Raw genomic sequence first — 22,365 nt, forward strand, 5'->3', positions numbered from 1 at the left:
GGGATGCATTTTGAATCTGACAGGACTTTCTTGAATCAGACAGACATGGATTCAAGAATCCCAACTTTAGAGTTTATTATTTTAAAGTTTTGAGAGACTCAGTTCCCACATCTGTAAAATCTGGATTATATTACCTACCATGTATTATTTCAGGAGGATTACATAAGATAACTTCCAGATACCACCTGGTGTCTGGTATCCTGCAGTGCAGGTAGGTAGAAATATTAGTATGCTTCCCTTTTCATGCTTTTATACCATCCAAAAGTCACTTATGCATTGACAGTGGGGAAATATGTTTCATTTCTTTTATGGGAAAAGCAGAACAAGTTTGAAACATTTATCTAAGTTAATACTGAGACAACTGAGCCTTAGGTCTTTACCAAGAAGCAGGTAACTCACTCTTAGAACATTTCAAGAAACAGTACTCAGTTCTAATGATCTTCAAATACACCTGTGAGCATATGTATATTTAATTATCATCCCTGTTGTATTACAAGGAGGATGTGTATTATGCACATTTTCCAGAGGAGGAAACAGGTTCTGAGGTGTCTCATTTGTTCAAGTGACACATATAATAGGAATAAAGGTGAGACTGGGACTCTGGCCTTCTCATCCATGGTCCTGGGCTTTATTGCAGTGTATCCTGCAGATAGGAAATCACATGTGATCATTCATCATTGTGCTTATCTTCAAAATGGTGAACTCAGTTCATCTACAGGGAAAACCAGTTTTTTATACTGGTACTACCTGTGTGGTTTAATGCCTTCGTCCTTTCTTTGAAGTAAAGATCACCTGCTTAGAGCAACAAGGTGAGGAGAAGTAAGGTCAGAACAGCAACAGTTAGAAAAGGTGACAGCTATGCCTGTGCCCCGAGGCTCAGAATTCAGAGGGTCCAACCGAATTAGTGTGAATCTAAACAGAATGAAAATCCTGAAGTCAGTGTTTGTGCACTATCTGCTAATTTTCACTTTACCAGAAATAAAGCTGCAAGTGTACTTTGCTGTAATCACATGGCTTCCATGAAAATCTACATTTTCAAAACAAATAATTTATTCACAGAATTACCCAAGAAATCACTGCAGATGCCTTAACATGTAAAGCATCTCATTCTGTTAAAGATAGTGACCTTTCCAAATTCAGTTTATGTGCATTTCAGGGTTGTATCTTTCACGAGCTTCACTCAGAATTTTTGCTTCATATGAATCTAGAGGATTTTTAAAAATGTGGCCTGGCATCCAGTCAGATTTCAACTACATGTTATCTCACCCCATGCTTGCTTTATCTGTTTCTTCATTCCTTAGGAGGAGTGAACTATTTTAAAGAAAGTCCTAAACATCATAATTTTTTCAACCTTAATTATGTATATATCAATGAAAAAAAAAGACTTAAAACTGCAATAAAATTATCACACCTTCCAATATTAGCAATATTTTGTAGTCCTTGATTCTTAATTTCCTATTTGATGTTTATATTTAGAAGGAACTGAATATGCCTTATTCATCTCTTCTCTACCACAGCGCTCAGCACAATATCTAGGACAATAAATATTTATAAAATGTAATTTAACACAAAGTATTTGATTCTCACAGCATCCCTGTGAAATAAGCCAGTATTGCTCTCTCCATGTTGCTGGACTAGAAACGGAGATCCACAACACTGCACGGGAATGTCAGGTCACATCCTGCCCAGTGTTCTCTATCATCAGGACCACCAATTTTTTTGTCTGCAATTTAGATCATTTTAGTCCCAGATTTGAGGACTTAAAGGGCAATCTGGCCAAGTATTTAGTTATACAACAAAGAAATGAGGCAATGCACCAAAACATAAGTAACCTTTACCATTCACTGCATTTAATCAACATTTAAGGATGGAATCCGTGGCAAGTCATAGGTTGCTTTCTGCACGGTACACTTATATTTCTTAGATTATATGTATGTTCTTTCGGTCTGTGCCTCAGAGTTTCCAAGGCTTCTTGCTTCAAGACTGTGTAACTTTAGCCAAACCGATTCCGGTAAGAGAGCATGTTCATGAATCACTTTCTGTTGGAGTCACGCTATCAGAGGATGCTCCCTTTCCAAATGCAGAATGACTTTTTACCCTGGTTTTCTCCAAATGTGTTTCTGCCGATTAGTGATGATGAGATTTCCACCTACCTCACTTGATGCAAGATTGCCAGTTCTTGAGGAATGAAATCCAGAAAGTGTTTCTTTGTGTTCATCCCAATAAATGTGCCCACACAGGGGGGAAAAAAAGATAGTGCGTTAGACATAATTTCCATGAATTTTGTTCATTTCATTGATCCAGAGTTGTTTGGCATTGCATTTTCAGGAATTCTTTCGTAGAGGATGAGAACATTGAAAAGCCCCAAGTGCCATTTGATGCCATTAAAAACAAAAAAGGTAAAAACATATATCCCCATTTATTTCAACCTGAATCTAAGTATTGTGTGGCTAAACATTTAAAATGACTGGCTTCATTAGCAATCAATAATGAAGATGAAAATGGGAAATGATATTTTCCTTCAAATTTGGAAAGACTTTTTGCCTCTTAAAAATAATGGAGTTGGGGAAATGTAAAGAAATAAGTATTCTCATGTACAAATTAGAATAATCTTTTTAAAGAGGCCAATTAACAACACATAAGAAAAGATTTAAAAATTATTCTTGCATACCAGAAATTTCACTTTTAGTTATTCATTTTAGGGAAATAATTAAGAATGTACACAAAAATTTAATTACATGTTATTAATAAAATATTAGAAACTACCACTGTTGCAATGCTAGTGAATTGGATAAATAAGCTATGTTCATCCAATAAAATACTAGAAAGTCATCCTAATGCTACAGTAGAATACCTGTGGCATGAAAGCTGTTTATCACATATCATTTAATGAAACAATTGGCTATAAGCAATGCAGACCTCAACATTAATGCTGATTTTTATTTTCTCTCCTAGACTTATCTCTATTTTCTACCTTTTTCCTGCTAAAGAACAACTGAGTGTTTTCTCATAAAAAAAGATGTTTCTAACTTTAAGGAGAAAAAAAACTGAAGTACCATATGCGTATAATTTTTTTTAATGAGGTTTAATCCAATACAGTGCTTCTCAGTGTGTGGCCCCTAGATCAGCAACCTCAGCAACACTAGGAAATTTGGAAAATTCAGATCTTCTGAACCAGAATCTCTGGGTATGAGGCCCAGAAATCTGTATTTTCAAAAGTCCTTAGATGATTCTCAGGCCTGCTAAAGTTTGAGAAGCATGGAGTCACTGAAATGAATCAGTAGGCCCAGTGAAGGGCTGAGGATAAACTTCTATTCGGATCATCTTTCTCTCTCCCACCATTTTTTCTCTTTAAATGAATGATATAAGCACTCTGAGTGTTTTAAGTCATTCATTTATTCCATCAATATTTGTTGGGGAGTGTTTTAGATAGATATTTGGTTGAATTCAGAAACTTTGAGTAGGTATCAGTGGAACCAACTGGATGGAATTTCTGTAATTCTAATGATCTGGGAAATTACAGGATCACAGAACTGAAAGGAATCTTGATCACCTTCAGGCAATGGATGGCACTTAGATAATTTATTTTTCTCCCTTGATATTTTACTATTCGAAATAATCATTCTTCTGAGATCTGAACCAAATAGCTTCTTTTCACTGTAGCTTTCAGTTTAACTTAGATGTGCTTTCTGATAAATGTTAAATAATAAAATATGTGTTTTATTGCATTATACTCTTTGAGACTACTGAATAGACATTCTTTTTTATTTTGATTAATAATTTTCATTTTAAATTTACATTTTTCAGCTGCAGTTCCACAAAGTATAAATGAAACCGAAGAAGTGCATTGCAGTGATGGTGAGTTCCAATTAAAGTGTTTCAGCAGCATAATCAACGGGCATAGCCCTGCTTTGAATAAATCATCATTTTATCATATTTGGGTATCTTTAGACTGCTAAAGTATTTTAAATACATTTTCAGAAGTTATGAGATTTCTGAATGAGTCACTATCTGTCACTTTCACATGAGAAAAACATTTTTAATTTTTGAACATGAAATATTTGTGAGTGTGTTTGTTTAAGGACAAAGACTTCCAGATTTATTTTGAGGGCTCCTGAAGGTGCTAAGGTTTACCTTGGACTCTGCTCAAGTGGAAAAGCTTGGTTCATCTGCTTCACACATTGATTTTTAGCACTCTTACCACCCCAATGTAATTCCTCTTCTGCCAGATTGTTGATATAATGGATTGTTGAGTTGAATTTTCTTTATAACAGTTGAGAGTTTTAAAGCCAATTCTTGATATATTTTCTCAAAATTCATGGTTTTTCTAGCCAAAATATAATCACGAAAAAATATATACATTACAGTTAAACACAGCAAGTATTATATAGATTTTTAAATTTTTAAATAATTTTCTTCACTGTGGTCAGTATTATTCCAGTGTTCTTCCAAGTATATCATTCTAGAAAATTTAACTAATTTTTTTCCAAGACTAAGGGGTTATTAAATACCTGAACTGGATCATAAAGCTGGGTCTTCTGGTTCTTTGTTAAAAACTCATGAAGGTATCTTAATATCCTATGATAATATGATGAAAAAACAGGAGTTTTGCTTAGAAGGCTTGTTTTTTAACAATGTGTGTGTTTTAAAATATACAAATAATTAGTGCTAAAACTTGCAGTTAGAAAATTTAGCCTTTCACAAAAATCTATTCCAGTAAAACACTGAAGCTCAAAAAAATAACACTTATGGACTAAAGTCTAATTTGTTATGAATAAAATCTTCTAATTTAATAAAATCTAATTTGTACCTTCTAAAATGCAATTTAATTCATTCATTATGCTTTAAGATCATCATTAAAATAAGGACAGACTAAGAGGTTTTATAAACCATTTATAAACTATATAATAATGTGGTTTAATAGAATCAACAAATGCATCCAAATAAATAAAAATTGCATTTTAAATAAAATATTGCCGCTCAGGAAAAGGTAACATATTACTTATGCCATTTCCTCCCTATATCCCTTATGCCATGCTACTCAATTCTCCTGGGACACTGGTGCGTAGATTGTAGTGGGAAAAGGTCTAGGGAGAAAATTGGGAGCAAGATTAGAATGAACATTTGCTGAGAGTCGGCTCTGTGCCAAGTTCTGGGTTAGATGCGACATCAAGGAAGCCACTTCACCTCTTTGGTCTTCTATTTTCTCATCTGTAAAATGAAATGACTTGTGGGATAATCTCTCTTTTTTTTTTTTTTTCAGTTTCCAGATAACATAGTGTAGCGGATATGAACATGTTAGATAAGCTCTGCAACTTTGTTCATATCTTTATGTTTGATAAAACTGGTCCTACTTGAGTCTTCATAATTAATCTTCCTGCTTTTATGGTACGATATAAGATTACAAAGAATGACTTGATAATGCCACAGAACAGGTGGGATTATCTTTGAGAATCTAGGCTGTTCTTGTATTTAATATGAATTATGATTACCCCTCAAGAGGGCAATAAAGTCTGCAGTTAAAAGAAATATATTAAAGACAACTAAAACTTCGAACAGCTTTCCCATATGTACTTGCCAAATAGGTTAAGCAGCCTGCTGCCACCATCCCTCACCCTGGGTTCTCTGTAGAGCTAAGGTACGCTGGCCAGAGACAAGTTGGGACTGGGCTGGGAAGGATGCCAAGGAAGCCAGGTGTTTGTAGGCAGCAACACTGATGATTCAGTTGAAGATGATGTCAGGGCTAAATCAGCTTTCAAACAGGGGTCTAAGATGCAGCACTTAAGCCACAGGTGGAGAGTTTCTGATGAAACCAAAAACAAGCCGTTGCCAAAATCTCACTTAAGAGTGTGATTACACATTTCATCTCACAGAGGGCTGAGTTTCAGTGCCGTAATGGGCAACCCCCCCATCGAAAACTTTCACTATTAAGTAAAAGTGTAAACTGCAGGGAAATTAACTCTCAGTGACTGTTTTTAAAAATGTATCATGATAGGTTAAAGTACATCTTCTATGGTTATTATTTTTGAAGAAGTTAATACTTTGTTATTCATTGAGCTGATTCTGAGCATAAAAGTTCAGTGCAAGTATTTATATTACCTTTCTGCCTAGGAAATGGCCCTCTTGAAAGCAAATTCTGTATATCTGGGCTCCAGATTGTTGAAGGTGTTATGTTGGGTTCATTGTCTCCAATTTAATCAGATCTCATGTCCAACAATAATCCCGTTACTGTGCTTATCTCTGTGCCTTGAACATAGAATGTGCTGGGAAAAAAATATTTGACAAAATGAATGTATTATTAATAAGTGGTTGAATTTGGATGAAAATCTATGGTCCTTTTCAGGATGAGAAATCTAATAACACAATCTCACCCTTGTTCTCTGATATTTCTCCCTTATTATAAAAAATTGCAGGAGCTGGTCAAAATCATAAATGCAGTCTACCTACATCTGTCAGCCAGATAACATGCTGATAACAAGTAAAGCAGGCAGTTTATCCAATTCATGGAGTTTTCAACCAAAATAGCTAGTTGTTCATTTTTTTCATTATGACTTTTCCCAACAATGAAATTCCAATATAGCTATTGTATTATTGCTGTTCCTAATTTGTACTTGAACAGTTTTTTTCTTCCACTGGCTGAGAAAACCATGGAGTGTAGGTTAGAAATACACAGGATTTTTTCATTTTTATTGTTTAAGTCCATGATAGGAGTTATACTGAGACCCAGTTCTCACAACTGGAATAAAACATCCCTCAGGTTGGTGGTGTCCATTGCTGTGGATTTGGTGTTGCATCTCCATGTCTATCAAAGGCATATAAAAAATACGGTATTGCTGAATCACAAAGTCCAGGATGTAATGGGAATACAACTGGAGAGGAAGATGAGGAGAAGATTGTGAAATGCCTTGTCTGCTTTATTAGGAGCTTATACAGGCTTCCAGAGGTCATGAGAAACCATTAAAGAACTGAAGGCAAATCATCGTATTTTATTTTAGAAAAATTGCTGAAATGGCTGTATAAAAATAGAAGAGACAACAAACAGTTCATAGGATAATCTACTTTCAGTTCAGTTGTATAGCTTTTTGCAGCATATTAAGAGTTCTCTTTTTTGTTGCTATGTTGTAAAAAGCATTGAACACTTTATTTAAAGGGAGTAGAAAGATGGTTTCATTTTACCTATTTCTATAGAATTTCCTATGTTTATTTTACTGGAATTTTGTTGACTATTGGAAAGTATTTATGCAAAAAAAATACTTGCTAATGTTTCTTGGGAAAACATTTGCTAAGCTTCTTTTGAGTAATTTGTTTATTGCAAATATGAACACAATATAATATTGCAGTGGCTGATATATGTGCTTATAAATATTATTATGTTTTCTTTGCCAAGATACTTCTGTAAAAATTGGGCTACCAAATAGAAACACATTTTAAAAATGGCTTAGTATCAGTGGTATGAAGTAATATGCTAGGTTCTATAACAGAATTGAGTATTTCCATCTTATATTTAAGGGTACTTTCTTAGGTGAGGTGGTTGAGGTAGTTCCTCAGGGGTTCCTCAGGATGCCCCACTGATGTTTTTGTGTCTAAGTGTTTGGTATAATATTGGATTTCACTTCTTCAATCTGCCCTACTGCCTACAAGCTAGTATATCGGTACGGTGGCCGTTTAATGACACTCCCTATTAAGGAATTTTCCTCATTCCTTTCTGTCACCATTTCACAGAGTCATCACCCCCATTTCCACAGTTGCTTAATATATGCAGTAAATGCCATTATCAATCCATTGGAGAGATGTCACCTTCCATGGCTTTAAAACTTTTAAAGGCTGAGCAAAAATATATCTGTATAGTACCAACTAAAGCTGTAATATGAGGCAAATTCTACAAAATTTAGCAAATAGAAAATCCAGCTGAAGCCACAAATCAACTACCACTAGAGTGCAAATGAAAAATCAGCAGTGATCATTAAAGTTGTTAAAAGGAATTTTAAATTAAACAAACCCTTTATCATATGTAAATATTTAGCCATTTCACAATTGTCTTTTCTTTGTGATTGTTTTTTTGTAACAGATGAAGACATGCAATGTTATATCAAGCAGATCTTCATATATCCGCATTTGGAACTAAATCCTGAATTTAACCCCAAGATCAAAGATTATTACTCTGAAGTCCCATTTGATGTGGTAACAGTGGCAGTTGGAGCAGAGACTTCTAAGTGTCAGTGCAAGGTGTCCCTGTATGAACGGGCAGGGCCAAGGTATGGGGATGCTGACTGGGGCTGAGTGGACACATCATAGTGAGAAGCAGGCTGTTTGAAACAACCTTCGAAGGCGGTTCAGAAAAGCAGAGGCTCAAGCCCAGTTGGACAGAATGCCAGAGTGTGAAATCCTCCTGATTTTCAGGGGTCATGTGATTAAAAAGAACACATCAGTGTTCTACTGATGTTAGCCATCTTTGTATCTAATCTTTTTAACAATGTTGCCACAAAAGAGCATTTTATAATATGAAATATTGAAGAGTACTCAATGAGGGAAAATTAATTTATGGCGGTCTTCATGTTCTTAGATTGTTGAAGAGTTAATCCTTCTGCACAGTAGCCTCCTTCTACCCCAGTCTGATTCCTCAAGACTTTTAATTTTCAGGGGTTGATTACTTAATATATCTGTTGGTGACAGTTTATGGACATAGTAGCATTAATTCTCAGATTCACAAGATTTTTTTCTTAGCCTTTGAGAGTCACCAACTCTTTTATTGGTAATTTTGAACAGAAGATAGAATCTTGTCACATGGCATGTCCCTGGCAAGGAAAATACCCATGTACCAGGCTATCAGGGAAGAGATGCACTGGCATCCCCAGAGCTGGGACCAGGAGAGTCTAGTAGAAAGGAAAGAAGGTTCAAGTCAAACCAACCTGGGTTGCAACCCTGACTCGACTGTATGACTTTGGGTATTTTGTTTCCCAGTTCTCTGTTTAAAATTAGGACAACCATAGTTTTTATGTAGATTTGTGAGTATAAATGAAATATGTGTGGCCCTGACAGGGTGGTTAATAAATATGAGTTCCCTTCCCTGTAATTTATAGGGGACATGACTTGCTCCACAAGATAACTCTTGGCATATCTAGGTACTATGAAATACAAGTTAAAATCATTTTTTCAGATTTTTGGTTTCTTATGAAATTGTACAGACCTTATCTGCTTTTTATGCGAATTGTAGGCATTTCATAAATATTGATGGGTCATTCCATTTGGGCTGAATAAATGTTTCTCTCTCTCCAGCTTTGCCAACTACCCTCTGGGTTTAGGAATGAACAAAATCTCAATGCTTGTGGTAGATGAGTCTCCAGCACAGGGTGAGACCTTGATCACATACAAACTCACCATCTATAGAGAAGACCGTCCGAGTCTGCCTTTGTTTGAGGACTTCACAGCATGTGGTTTTGTGCAGGTAAGTGAATTTTACATTTGCACATTGGTTGAATTGGGAGTGAGCTGTTAACACATGTGAAAACTGCCAAATGAAAATTATTAGGAAGAATGTAGGCTTTCAAGTTCAACTGTGGTCTCACTTCCAAAGAGAGAGTCCCAGTCAGGTATCTAAGAGACCTCACTGTGAGTGGTGGTCCTTTTTAGTGTGGTGGCTACTCAGTGTTTATTTGTGTTCAGTGAGTTTATTGTGGTTAATACTGGAAAAAAGTCTTGAGTCCTCACGCTTGGTTACAAAATGGCCTTTACATTTCCATTTTAAATTGTGCTGTTTCTTGAATTTAACCCTGGACCTTCTTTGAAATTTTAAACTAGATTCAGTGGAACTTATTTTAAAGAATGAGAGGAAAATTTATGAAACTGCTTTACACAAGGGATATCAGTAAATGAAATTAAATTTGCTTGGGTAGATATATTTCTCCTTTACTTCTCAAACCTTATTCATTCCTAGAGGCTGTGGTTTCTCTTATGACCAACACACACCGTTCTGTAGTCCTGCTGATTTTGGGGGGTGAACATTACCCAAAGAGAGAGGCTGTCTTTTTTAGTGGTTTATTTCCTCTATTTTATCCTTTTTTAGGATTCTGTGTCTAACCTTCTACATTTCCTTTCTTCATATACCCTCACTGTAGGTGATTCTAGGGCAGCCGTAATTGGTACTAATCCACTTAAGAAGTATAACTGCAAATATGTCATGTCTCAGTGACTCAGTTGGTGAAAGAGAAAACTGGCCCAGTAGGTCTCAGAGGGTAGGATGGATACCTCCGAGTATCCATTTTCATGATGTAGTAGCCAGTTTTCATAAATGTAGTGGCCAGATACAATATTCTGTCCCCCTCTACCCACTGCCCCCACAATCTCACCTATGCCTAAGAGTTTAATACTATTTTGTAAGGGTACTTGTTGCTGAGATTTTTATTTTTTGAGGAAACCATACCTGTAGTTTATAAATGACTACCAACTCAAAGAAAATTTCACGTTGGTCTAAAGATTGGTCTAAAGCAGGATTATTCTTAAAGATATTCTGAATCTTTATTCTGAAAGATATTAATAGATGAAATTTGAAAAAAGATAAAGAGAATGTTTCCAAGGTTATGAAGCAAAGGATTAAACAAAATTAAGTAGGTTTCTTAATTGTAGGACTTCTCTGAACCTTTCATATACTAATTTAAAGGGTGGACCCTCACAAGGAAAATATATAATGGGCAACATTTCCAAACTAATTTGACATCCTTTTAGTGGAATAGCTATTAATATTCTTCTGTGGAACACAGTTGAAGAAACACTGAGCTAGACTATGAACAAGGCTTCAAAATAAGTCCCTCTCAGTTACCCACTTTTCAGTTTGCTTTGTTTGGGTTGACTATGCCTCAGTCTTTTTCCAAACTAGAAAACAAATAATAGAGCCACACCAAAAATGTTCACTGAGGGAAGAAAAACCTAGAGGGAGGTATGTTTTTGTCTAAGTATGCTTGTATTTGTGTGTATATAATAATTTCCAAACTAAATATTCTCACCTTCTTTGGTGTGTGACTATCTGTATTTTTTGTTTTTCTTTATCCTACTCCAATATTTTAGAAAGAAAGCTAACTCTTAGGATAAATCATCTTTGTGGAAAAGATAATAGTATGCATATTTTCCCAGAATATTTATGGTTACCTACAGCAATTATTTTTCACATTAAAAAGCACCAGAGATTTCATTTTAATGTAGATTTTAATTTGTAAGTCTCCAGGGGTGACTACATTTTTTAGTTGTTCAGGAAATGTGACTATTATATGGAGTAAATATGTAATAAGGGTTATAAGGGAAAATAAAATACCTAAAGGAATGTATTTTTACTTCTAATGTGTCACCAATTAGGTTCGTACTGTTGCTTTTTTTTTTTTCCTCTATCTTTTGAAGCATAATTGTGTTACCCACAGTTATTGGCACAGGATTATATTTTGGTTCCACTCTAAATTTAAACATGGTAAGGTTAAATATGAAATGACTCATTCACTCTTCTGTTATATGCCAAACCCATTTAATGGGTATTAATAGTTTAATACGATTTTTTTTCAATTTCTAAGTGTTCATAAAAATGTAAAATCCTTATGCTGAATCTTTAACCCTGACATGTGTTTCGGGAATATCTGTTCCTTCCTGGGTGTCATTTGGAGAGACCACTGTACAGTTAATTGTAATTATATACATGATAAGTATCTGGAGAGGTGTCGGTAGGAATGGGAATGTATTCGGTGGAAGGGAAATTGCAGAGGTGGAGTCTGCAGGAATTTCTCCTTGTCTATGGTTATCACGTCTTTGTGCACGACTACTTACTGACTCAAATACTAAACTAGTTCCAGCCATATCTGTCTGACTCTTTTCCAGTTCAGTTTTGCAAACTTGATCTTGAACAACTTGAAGCACACCCTGTCAAAGACTTTGTTAAAAAATGCTGCAAGCTTCCCCTTCCCTTGTGCTGGCCATGCATTTTCGTGGCCTCCTGCCCCACTATTTGTCAGAATGTGTTTTGTGCTTCTGCTAACCTGGCTTGCTCACTCTTTCCCTGTTCATCCTTCCCAATCATGCAACATTGTCTGATGCTGTCCCTCTCACTGGAAACTAAAAGGAGTTTATTTGATGTCACTCCAGAAACTATAACTGGGATTCCAGTGTGGAAGTTTAGATCCAGATAGTGTAAGATCAAAACTGCCCAAGGATAGATAATGACTGTCATTTATTATATACCATGCTCTGTCCTAGATGCTTTATAGTCTCTTTAATCCTTACAGCATCCCTGTAGGTTGAAATCTGCCCTTAGTCCTGGGGTTTCAGAGGAGAAAACCTAAGGATCAGAAAGGTTAAAGAAATTGCCCAATGTAACATAGCTAGTGAGGGGCAGGACTTAGAATTGAATCCAAGCATGCCTAATGCCAAAGTCCATGCTATATTATTCTGGTAGAATGGGCTGTTTTGTAGGTAGGCACTTTCTTCTCCCATGAGGTGTTCAAGCATCAGTTGGAAATCTCTTTCTCAAGGAACAGATGAGGAATTGGATTGGATGACTTTTTAAGTAATCTTGATGTTAACAAAATCAGAAGTCTTCTCATTGACCTTTGGTATGTTGCAAATTCCCGTGATTAAAATACAGTGTTACTGAGGCTACCTTGTGCCAAGGTAGACTGGCTCGCTCAGTGGGGATGAGCATCTTGGACCTGATGAAGGAGGAGCAGGCCCTAGCCCTGCGCCTCATGCCAGCTCTACTCAGCTCAGGGCTCTACACCTGCAGGGCACCTTGTCCTCTGACTGTGAGCAAACCTACCCTTATGGACTCCCCGCAAGGATTCCGGCTCCTGGAGTTTGCCATTCCCCCAGGTGCCTGATTCAAGAACTCTTTAGGCCCAGCTATCATCTATCAAATAACCCTCTTGAACTCACAGAGAATAAACTAGAGAAATAGGGGCTGCTGTCCTCCATAAAGTGGTGTTGGCCTGGTCTGCTGGAAGGAGGAACTGCCCGGAGGAAGACAACAGGGGAGAAGCACCCTTCACAAAACCCAGGAATCTTAGGTGGGATGAGTGGGGGCAAAAGGTGACCATGAAGACTGGCAGCCAGATCACTGGGTAAGTAACCCCTTGGTCAGTTGGTGCCTTCTGATATTTTTCTAGCATTTGCAGCTCTCCATGATTTAAGGGAGAGAAAGGTCTTGAACAGTTATCAGAAGATTATGAAACTGAGGTATAAAAGCACTTAATTCACAAGAAGTGGATAACACAATGGCCAAGAAGCATGTGAAAAGATTCTCAACCCTATCAGGCATCAACAGCACCTCCCACCCACCACAATGCAAAGCACTGAAAGAACTGACAATACCCATACTGGTGAGGATATGGAGCAATTGTTCTTTCGTACGCTGCTGGGGGGAGTGTAAAAGGTTTCACCATTTTGGAAAACTTCGGCAGTTATTACTAAAGCTAAACATACATATGTCGTATGACTTGGCAGTTCTCCTACTTATACACTCAAGATAAAGGCATGCCCATCAAAAGACATATCCAAGAAATCTTTTTTTTTAACTTTTATAAAACTTTATTTTTTTAGAGCAGTTTTAGGTTTACAATAAAAGTGAGAGGAAGATGCAGAGATTTCCTGAATACTCCCTGACTCCACACATGCACAGCCTCCCATCATCAACTCCATCACCAGAATGGTACAGGTTTTACCAAGGGCGAATTCAACATGACGCATCATAACCACCAAAAGACCATCATTTGCCTTATGGTTGACTCTTGGTGTTGCACATACTGTGGGTTTGGACAAATATTTAATGGAATATATACATAATTATAAAATTATGAAGAGTATTTTCACTGCCCTAAAAATCCTCTGTACTCTGCCTATCCATCTCTTCCACTGCCTACCAAAATCACCGATCTTTTCATTGTCTTCACAGTTTTACCTTTTCTAGAATGTCAGCTAGTTGGAATAATAGAGCCTGTAGCTTTCTCAGATTGGCTTATTTTTCTTAGTCATATGCATTTAAGGTTCCTCCATGTCTTTTCATGGTCTGATGGTTTATTTCTTTTAAGCACAAGAAATCTTCATATCAGTTGTATTTATAATAGCTAACAATTCATTAAGAAAAAAGATAAACAAACTCATTATAACACTGTTGAGATATTTAAAAATAAATGATTGATACACATAAACATGGATGAATCTCCAAAACATTCTGTTGAGTAAAAGAAGCCAGATATAAAAAGACATACTGTGTTTTGTGTATATGAAGTTTAAAAACAGGTAAAACTAATCTATGGTGATAAAAATCAGAATAGTGGTTACCTAGAAGGTTTGGGTAACTCTGAGCATGAGGGAACTTTTTGGGCAAATGTCCTATACCTTAATCTGGGTGGTGGTTACATGTACAACCAGGTGGTATCTAGATATATAAAAAATTTAATTTACTATGTACTTAAGATTTGTGTAATTGACTGTATATAAAATACATATAAATGTATTTGGCTATATAAAAATTATATACACTGGATATAAATTATACCTCAACAACAAGAAAAAGTGAGTAGTGAGGAAGTATGTATTAATTTCCAAGGCATGCCTCCCTTTTCAAGTATTATATTGATCAGAAACATATTGATGACCATGCAACTGCCTTAGACAATAGATTATATTAGGCATTTGTTGCTATAATATGAAGAAAAATATTAGAAAATTATTGTGGGATGTATCTTGCAGATGATTGCTGAAAGTGTTTCAGTGATTTAAAAAAGTCCTTCCCTGAAGGTCTTAATTTAAAGTTTATGTGTGGTCCAACAGTAGGACTAAATTTTATAACATGAAAAAGTGTCTAGTAAGCACTGATATATTTTTAACCTTCCTTTTAGAAATTGTCCAAAGAGTGAACAGATAATGAATGAGTAATATAGATTGCTCTAGGCACTTACCTGGGCACAGGTGGCCTCAGGAACTGGGAGAAGGCAGTGGCAGAGGCGGGATTTTCTCACCATAGGCTCCAGTTAAAATTCAGATTCAGAGACCTTCCTATTATTTCTCTTTTATGTTTAATCTCATTTTATGTTTAATCTCATTTTATGTTTAATCTCATTGTTTCATTGCAAACTGATACCATGATGATGATTAGAATATAGAGAGTGAAGTATGAAATTTCTAATGTCCTATCAATTCAGTTATTTGAGAGCTTCCAAATTAAGTTAATAGCTAAACAGATACACATTTTGAGACTTACAAAATTTTGGCCATCCAAATTGTTCTTTTTATTTCTGTCAACAAGCATAGTGCCTTCATTAGATTCTTAATGTTGAATTCCAGAGTCAAACTATTGCATATTAAATGATGGACTGTTCTATTTGAATCCCCAAAGCCTGTATGTAGCAAAGTAAAAGGAAATGAATTAAACTTAAATTATATTTTGTTTGTTGGCTAATGGAAAAAAATTTCCTTCTAATATTTCTAATTAGATTTTGGCCTAAAGGATTCCATTATTAAATTTTAATTAAACATAAAAAGCAATCCATCTTCAAATAATCAAAAAAAAGAGAATCCAATTTGTGGCTAATCAAGTCTTCTAATTTCTCCTTCCCCCATTCTCTCACCTTCTAGACATAAACTATTTCATCATTTCAATGAAAGACCATACAGTGAAGAGAAAGCAAATGTAAGGCATACCAGTCAATTTAAAAATCAATTACTTTAACACTTTGGTGAATAATAAGATAAATTAATTTGGTAATAGACATTTTGTGTCATTTATACAATCAAACATTGTCAAGTACCTACTTAGCCATAATTAACTATTTGAGTTTAGTGTTTGAATCTAATTATATAAGCAATGGGAATTTGTATATGGTTGCCACAGAGGCATCACTTTGGTTATTGTACATGAGGGAGAAAGGGCTCATTTACATGACTGATATAAAACAACTAGATTTGGAGCAAGGCTTCTCAACCTCAGCATTGCTGATATCGGGGCTGGATAATTTTTTGCTGTGGGGGACCATCCTGTGCCTTGTAGAATGTCTAGCAGCATCCCAGGCCTCCCTCCACTAGATTGCTCTCCAAGCTGTGACAATCTGAAGTGTCTCCAAACATTGCCAAATGTCCCCTGAGGGGCAAAATCCATCCCCATTGAGAACCACTGATGTACCAAAGAGAGGTTCTACTTCTCTTCTTTCCACTAATAAATCTAGTAAGTTTCCAGTGGGTTTACTGGAAGTATGAAGAGTTTAGAGGTAACCCTTCAATGTTGAATGCTGAAGAAGCATTCTTACCTTTTTCACCCTTGTATTGTTAATCATTTCTGTAGTTGGTGATACTTCTCTGACAGCTCTTGATGCTACTCATTGGCTTGCCATTGTTTCTGTCTAATGTAATTATAATCAGGAATATGCATTCTGTTATAGATAACATGATTCTTCATGAGACATAAAAAAGTCATACAACATATCTAGACTATTTCATTTTGATTTACCCATAAAAAGCATAATATTTTGCTGTTAGGAAGAAAGATTTAGAAAGTAATAAACTGTTATTATGGCTGGAATATGTCATGCTTAGGAATTAATAAAATATATTTATGCTCTAAGGAAATTAAAATACATATGGGGAGATATTTCTTTTAATATCTCTTTTCAAATCCAAATTTTTTGACATGGATAACAATAAAACATCCACGGAAATTGATCTGTATAGATGATCTATGGTATTGTATATATTCTGCTCCTGAAATATTATGCCAGAATAGAGCCATAAATAAAATCTACAGAAAGATCATATAGCAGAAATATGGGAGACTATGTTTCATGGGTCTACTTGCTAGAAACAGCTTTCATTTTAAAATAAATTTAAATTAATAGAAGGAAAATGCCAAGGAAAGGAAAAATATCATTAAAAAAATTTTGTCCAGCATTTAGCTACACATTTAAAACTGACATTTACTGCTCTATTTTTAAAAATTAATTAGTGATCTGGATGATGAGTTATTAAGTGTTGTGTGAGTGACTTCAGTTACAGCATTTGGAAATGCTTCATAATTTTCCTATTGATTTTTTTGTACTTTCACAGCACTGCAGAGGACTATCACAAAATAACTCATGTAAAAGTTGTCTCATGTCTTAGCAAATGTCCATAGTAAAAGAACAAAAGAACAGTTTATAAATGGCTGCTTAATAAAAAACCTTAATTACAACCTTCCAGTTGTAAAGCTACAACTGGAAATAAAAGCATTTCCAAAGTTGTATTACCTATTAAATGCTTATTATAGTGGTTTTTAGTTACCTTGCCCACCTCAATATACCAGAGGAATGTGATTTGATTTTTTAACAACAGAGTCTGTGTCATAGTGAAATGATCCCAAAAAGAAACTGTTTATTAACTATCTCATAAGCACTGTTTTTAGAAATAGATGCCATTGCTGTAGCGTGATCCAGTAGTAGTGATAGCGGCAGAGAAGAAATAGTAATGAAATACTTATATGATCTTATTCATCGGGTTAAGCACTTCACCTTCCTGTCTCATTTGATGTTCTACACAACCCTAAGCATAGACTATTTTTTTACCACCCCACCTTTTTTAATCATACGGAGGAACTAATACTTTAAAACATATGTGATTGTTGACAAAAGTGGGACTTGAATACAGGTCTGACTGACTTCAAATTGATCCCCTTAAGTCATTACTCTTGATCATAGAATTTAAAACCCTCATCATATTTACAATCTAATTGACCTGTTTAGGAAACTCTTCTTCAGCCAGAATTCAACCTGTTAAAATTTAGGTGACTAGAATTTGTTTCCATGGTCATGTACAATGGTAATTTTTGTAATGTTCCTGGAATCACTGCAAAATTTGAGGTCTTCATAATCTTCAGTTTGGTGGGGAGTATTATGATATCAGGGCCTTCCTTTTTTCAATACTGATCTATTAGGAAAGTTTAAAGCTAACATCTAAATTTTATCTTTATTGATATCCAATAGTGCAATTCTACTAGCCAGAAATACTATTATTCTACTATTGTTAATTTTTTCCAATGCACAAGCTTTTTTTAATGTTATCTTTGATTACACATTAGAACAATTTCCAGTTAACCATTTTCACTATTTAATGCAACTTGCTATCTTATTATTGCTATTAAATATATCCACAATACATTTTTTTCAAAGGAATGACAGGGAAGTATACTTTCTTACAGCGAGAAGAATGTGTTGTAGAACTGATAACTTGACAATACTCTGATGACCTTACCATCACACTCGTGTGTAATCATTGCAACAAGCAGATAAGATAACATAGGTGACTTTTATCATCTGCTCCACCCTACCCCCTTCTAAGAGTCTTAGGCTAAGTATTTTATGTTTCTCATATTTATTTATAGATTTATTTACTTATTTCTGTTAACTTATATATTTATATTTTATATTAATCATATTCCTTTATATTTTATATTATGGTGATATTTCTCAAAGGTATCATGAACAAATATAAATTTCCACTTTCGATGACTGACAATCTCTAACTTAAATGAGTAAAAATGAAGTAGGTTCTTGAATGCTGTTATTGAATACTGCATTTAGTTTTTAAACTTGTAGTAAAGAATGTCTCCATTGTAAAAGTCAGCACTTTCTCTTGCCCTATAAACAGATGAGAGTCAGTGTTGTCTTTGGAAATTACTTTATCAGAGCTAATTTTGTGTCTTAGCAAATTTTCCAAACCTGGGGCTTAAAAGCCATGAACTCAAGGATGCTGGCCGTAACTGCCATCAGGGAAGCCTGAGTTTCGGTCCCAGCTCTGCGTTGAGCTGGCCTAATTGGCCGTGTCTCTTAGTGCAAGGCATGTAAGTTCCCTACACCTCGGTTCCTTATCTTTAGAGATGGAATTAGTAATACAATCTATCTTATAGAATCATTTTGAGGATTCAGTTAGATAATAAATGCCAAGCTTTTTTGTTTTTTTTTAAGTGAGAAGTTTATTTAAGGCAAAAAGGAGCACACCTGGTGTAAGGGGAGTGTGGGCTGCCCTAAAGAAGAGGCGCCCCTGGAAGGTTGGGAAAAGGTTAAGATTAAAAGGTTATGCACCTAGAAAGTGCGGGCGACCCCAGAGAAAGGAACGCCCTGAAAGGTTTGGGGTTCCCCTTTTTTAAAGATTCTTTAGGAATGTCACTAAGGGCTGGGGGTGCAGACTTCTTAAGTGATTTTTGAATAATTAAATGCCAAGTTTTATCACAAGCCTAGTGCATGATCAAGTGCTCAATCAAATAACCGCCATCATCTTCATCATCGGGAAAACTCCTTCTGTCCAGACGCACCTCTAGGGCTAACCTGCAAGTGTATAGGTAAGGAGAAAAGGGGGAAAGAAAGAGAACAAAAGAATTAGGAGCCAATAATACTGAGGAATAGCCAGAATTGAGACAGGTTAAGAGTTGGAAAGGAGAGTGAGTAACTTAAGCTCTTCCACACGGCTGCATTCCTGATGCATTCAAGGGCCCTAGGCACTTTAGTCTTTGTGGACCCTTTTTCATGGGGAAAAAAAACAAACTTAAATTACATTTTATGACTGTGTTGATAAAAAGATGAATATATTAATATGATATATAGGGAGACGTTTCTTTGGCTGAAGGATTTGCTTTTTTCTTCTCATTTTAAAGGAAATTCAACCATTTTCTTGGGTCCCTATAAGTATTGTCTGTGGTAAGCATGGTTCCCACTGTGCCTAACAGAGAATTTGGCTGTACTCTTCTGCTTCACTCTGGAACATCTGTATGTAGCAGAGGCATCCGTTTCATTATCAATGACCGGAGCCATACACCTTCTTTTCAAGTCTTGTTTAGGGCCCTTCACTTAAAACAGCCTTTTGCAGGTGTTTCAAGTTCTGTGAGTAGGAACTGAGCAACCCCAACATTCTTCAAGAACCCAGGTAGCACCAGTAAGAGTGACATGTTTGCACGAGCAGTTTGCACACCCAGACTTTCTGAAAGCAGAGGTCTCCTCCTTGGCCAGTAAGCATTCCTGTACATCAAAGGTTTGGGCATTTTTTGTTTAGCATTCAGTTTTCTTAAAAAGCAATCAAAGATAAGAGGGATGTGTTCTTTAATTCATGACCTATTTTAGCACTTACATAAATTATTTTTCTGAGTTGGTGAAAGAGTCATGTTAATCACTCACCTCATGAGTTCATGTAACTTACGGTCAGATAAATTACCATTTAAATAAAAACTTTTGCTCAGCACATCTGTTTGCCGTGTTTTCCAAGTCACATCTGCTTCCTTTACAAGAAGAAACAATCTTTTACTACCGTTAGTATAACCGTGCCAATACAAAGGGGAAGAAAATAAATCTCTGTGGCTTCCAACAGCATCCAGAGGTTTCCCTGAGTAGAACCTTCTGCTGTATACACTCCTCTTCATTTGTTTGTGTTTTGGCATTCTAAGCATTCATCTTCTGATTTCTGAACTGGACAGAAAAATAGAAAAGAGCCCTGGGAGGTTTTTGAGTAGAATATCCTGTTCGAGTAAATAGATTTCAAGTGTAACATTGGAAACTTTGAAGGAGCTTGTGGCTAAAAGAGGCAGAAAAGGGAATCTCTTTTTGATAACCCCAATTCCTAATACCCACTTCTTTGTGGGATTTAATTGCTTGCAACGGCCCCCAGATGTTTTATCTCTCATTCCCCATTTTCTTCCCCATTTCTCAAGTCCAGAATAAGTCTAGTAGAGGCACATACCAGGAGAGCAAAAATGGTGGTGAGAGAGGAGAGATCTTGGGGGCCAGGGTAAGCATTTTTACAAGTCCTCCTCGCCCTACCAAATGAAGTCTGGAACATGACCTATTTTTAAAAAGACATTTATGGCTTCCTCAAACAATAGAGTGGCTCTGTTTTTCTGTTGATGAGTTAACACAAGGAGTTGGTCTGGGCCAGTGGTCCTAAATGTTTTGGAGGAAGCAATTACCCTTTTGAATATCTGATGAAAGTTTATGTCTCAAGAAGTAACCCACAGTCACACCCAGTACAGTAATCAATGTCACAGTCATGAAAAACCCCAGGCAAAAATTCTTATCCTAGTAACTCACAATCGGAAGCAGGATAGCATTAGCTGCAACAAACGTAGTAAGGAGAGTTTCATTTCCGGCATAAATACGTATGGTTATAATTCAGTCTCTTGAACACCTACTTTGTCTCAGAACACCTAGTTTGTTACAAACTACTAAGTATTAAGTGTTTGCACTTATTATTTCATTGGTAGTTTTAATGGTAGAGAAATTAGTGTCTGAATAATATTATATTTTGGAATTTCATGTGGTCTTTCAATGACCTCTCTTAGCTCAGAGAACCAGCAATTGTGATAGTCCTCAAAGCAAACTGCCACCAAATCTAATACTGCTTTAGAAACAAACGTCTGTGAGGAGCTACCTAGCCACTCTTCTTCTCGCAGGCTCACCAAGTGGTTATGAGTTGTAGGGAATGGTGATCCTGAAAATGCAGGGAAAATCAGTATGTCATTTGTTTCTATTATCCTCTAAATTTGAATTAGCCTCATTAGTCAAAGCCATTGATATGCTTTCTTTCAGAAGGCTATAAAAAATTGTTCCCTGTTCAAAGAAAGGTTAGGTTAACCCAGTGGCACAATTAGGTAGTGCTGAGAACATTTCCCCGTGCGTTGGACCACCAGTAACATTCTTGTTGGTAGGCATGCATTGTAGGACCATGAAGGAGGGATGGGATTCCTTGCAGATGGTTTTGGTGATTGCAGAGCTACAAGCTGACATATGTTCCCTGAAGGCAGCATTGGAACACTTTCCTGCCTAACATATTTAACTTCTTTGGAAATGCAGCTAATTCGGTCTTTTTTTTCTTGTTCACCCACATCCTTTTTTTTAGGCAGGACTAATGAGCTCTTAACTTTGAGCATGACCTCACTCCTCAAAGCAGATCAGGCCCCACCACACCAGTGGCCCCAGCTTGGTAGGATCTCACTCTTTAGCAACGTGGTGCCGCCTTTCACTGACTTGCCTAGGTGTTTACCTCCTCCACCCCCCACCTCCTTGGCATGCTTGAAGCTGATCTTCCCACACTTAAGGATTTGGAAAATAGATATTGCAAGTGGGATTCTTGACCTGATAGGTTCCTTTATAATTAAGCTCCTGATAAGGTTAAGAGACCCAGATTTCAAAGGTTTTTCAGAAATAGTAGGGAGGGAAATTTTTTCTTTAAGTGAAATAACCTCTCTTAAATACTTTGAACAAAATAGTGGTTGTGCTGCATGGATTTGAGTCAAAGTTCACTACTTCCATGTTGGAGACCTTGGGCAGGTTTCTCATCTATCAGGTAGGCATTTGATAGTACCATCCCCATGGAGTGATTTTAAGG

General features: G+C 36.1%; 1 protein-coding gene across 9 annotated transcripts in view; it reads left to right on the top strand.

The window, feature by feature from the left end:
* The window catches only part of CPED1 (cadherin like and PC-esterase domain containing 1), a 265,711-nt gene that overhangs the window by 130,334 nt on the left and 113,012 nt on the right, over positions 1-22,365 (top strand). For all 9 annotated transcript variants that reach the window (XR_008998541.1, XM_057504707.1, XM_057504709.1 and 6 more), the window contains exons 13-16: positions 2,329-2,399; positions 3,808-3,858; positions 8,069-8,255; positions 9,277-9,445. Coding sequence is in view for 8 of the 9 variants with exons in the window: in XM_057504707.1 (XP_057360690.1) it covers positions 2,329-2,399; positions 3,808-3,858; positions 8,069-8,255; positions 9,277-9,445 (478 nt within the window). In the remaining variant the exon portion in view is untranslated. The remainder of the gene's footprint in view (positions 1-2,328; positions 2,400-3,807; positions 3,859-8,068; positions 8,256-9,276; positions 9,446-22,365) is intronic.

This window comes from Manis pentadactyla, chromosome 7, assembly GCF_030020395.1.
Source record: "Manis pentadactyla isolate mManPen7 chromosome 7, mManPen7.hap1, whole genome shotgun sequence".
In the NCBI taxonomy this organism is placed as follows: domain Eukaryota; kingdom Metazoa; phylum Chordata; class Mammalia; order Pholidota; family Manidae; genus Manis; species Manis pentadactyla.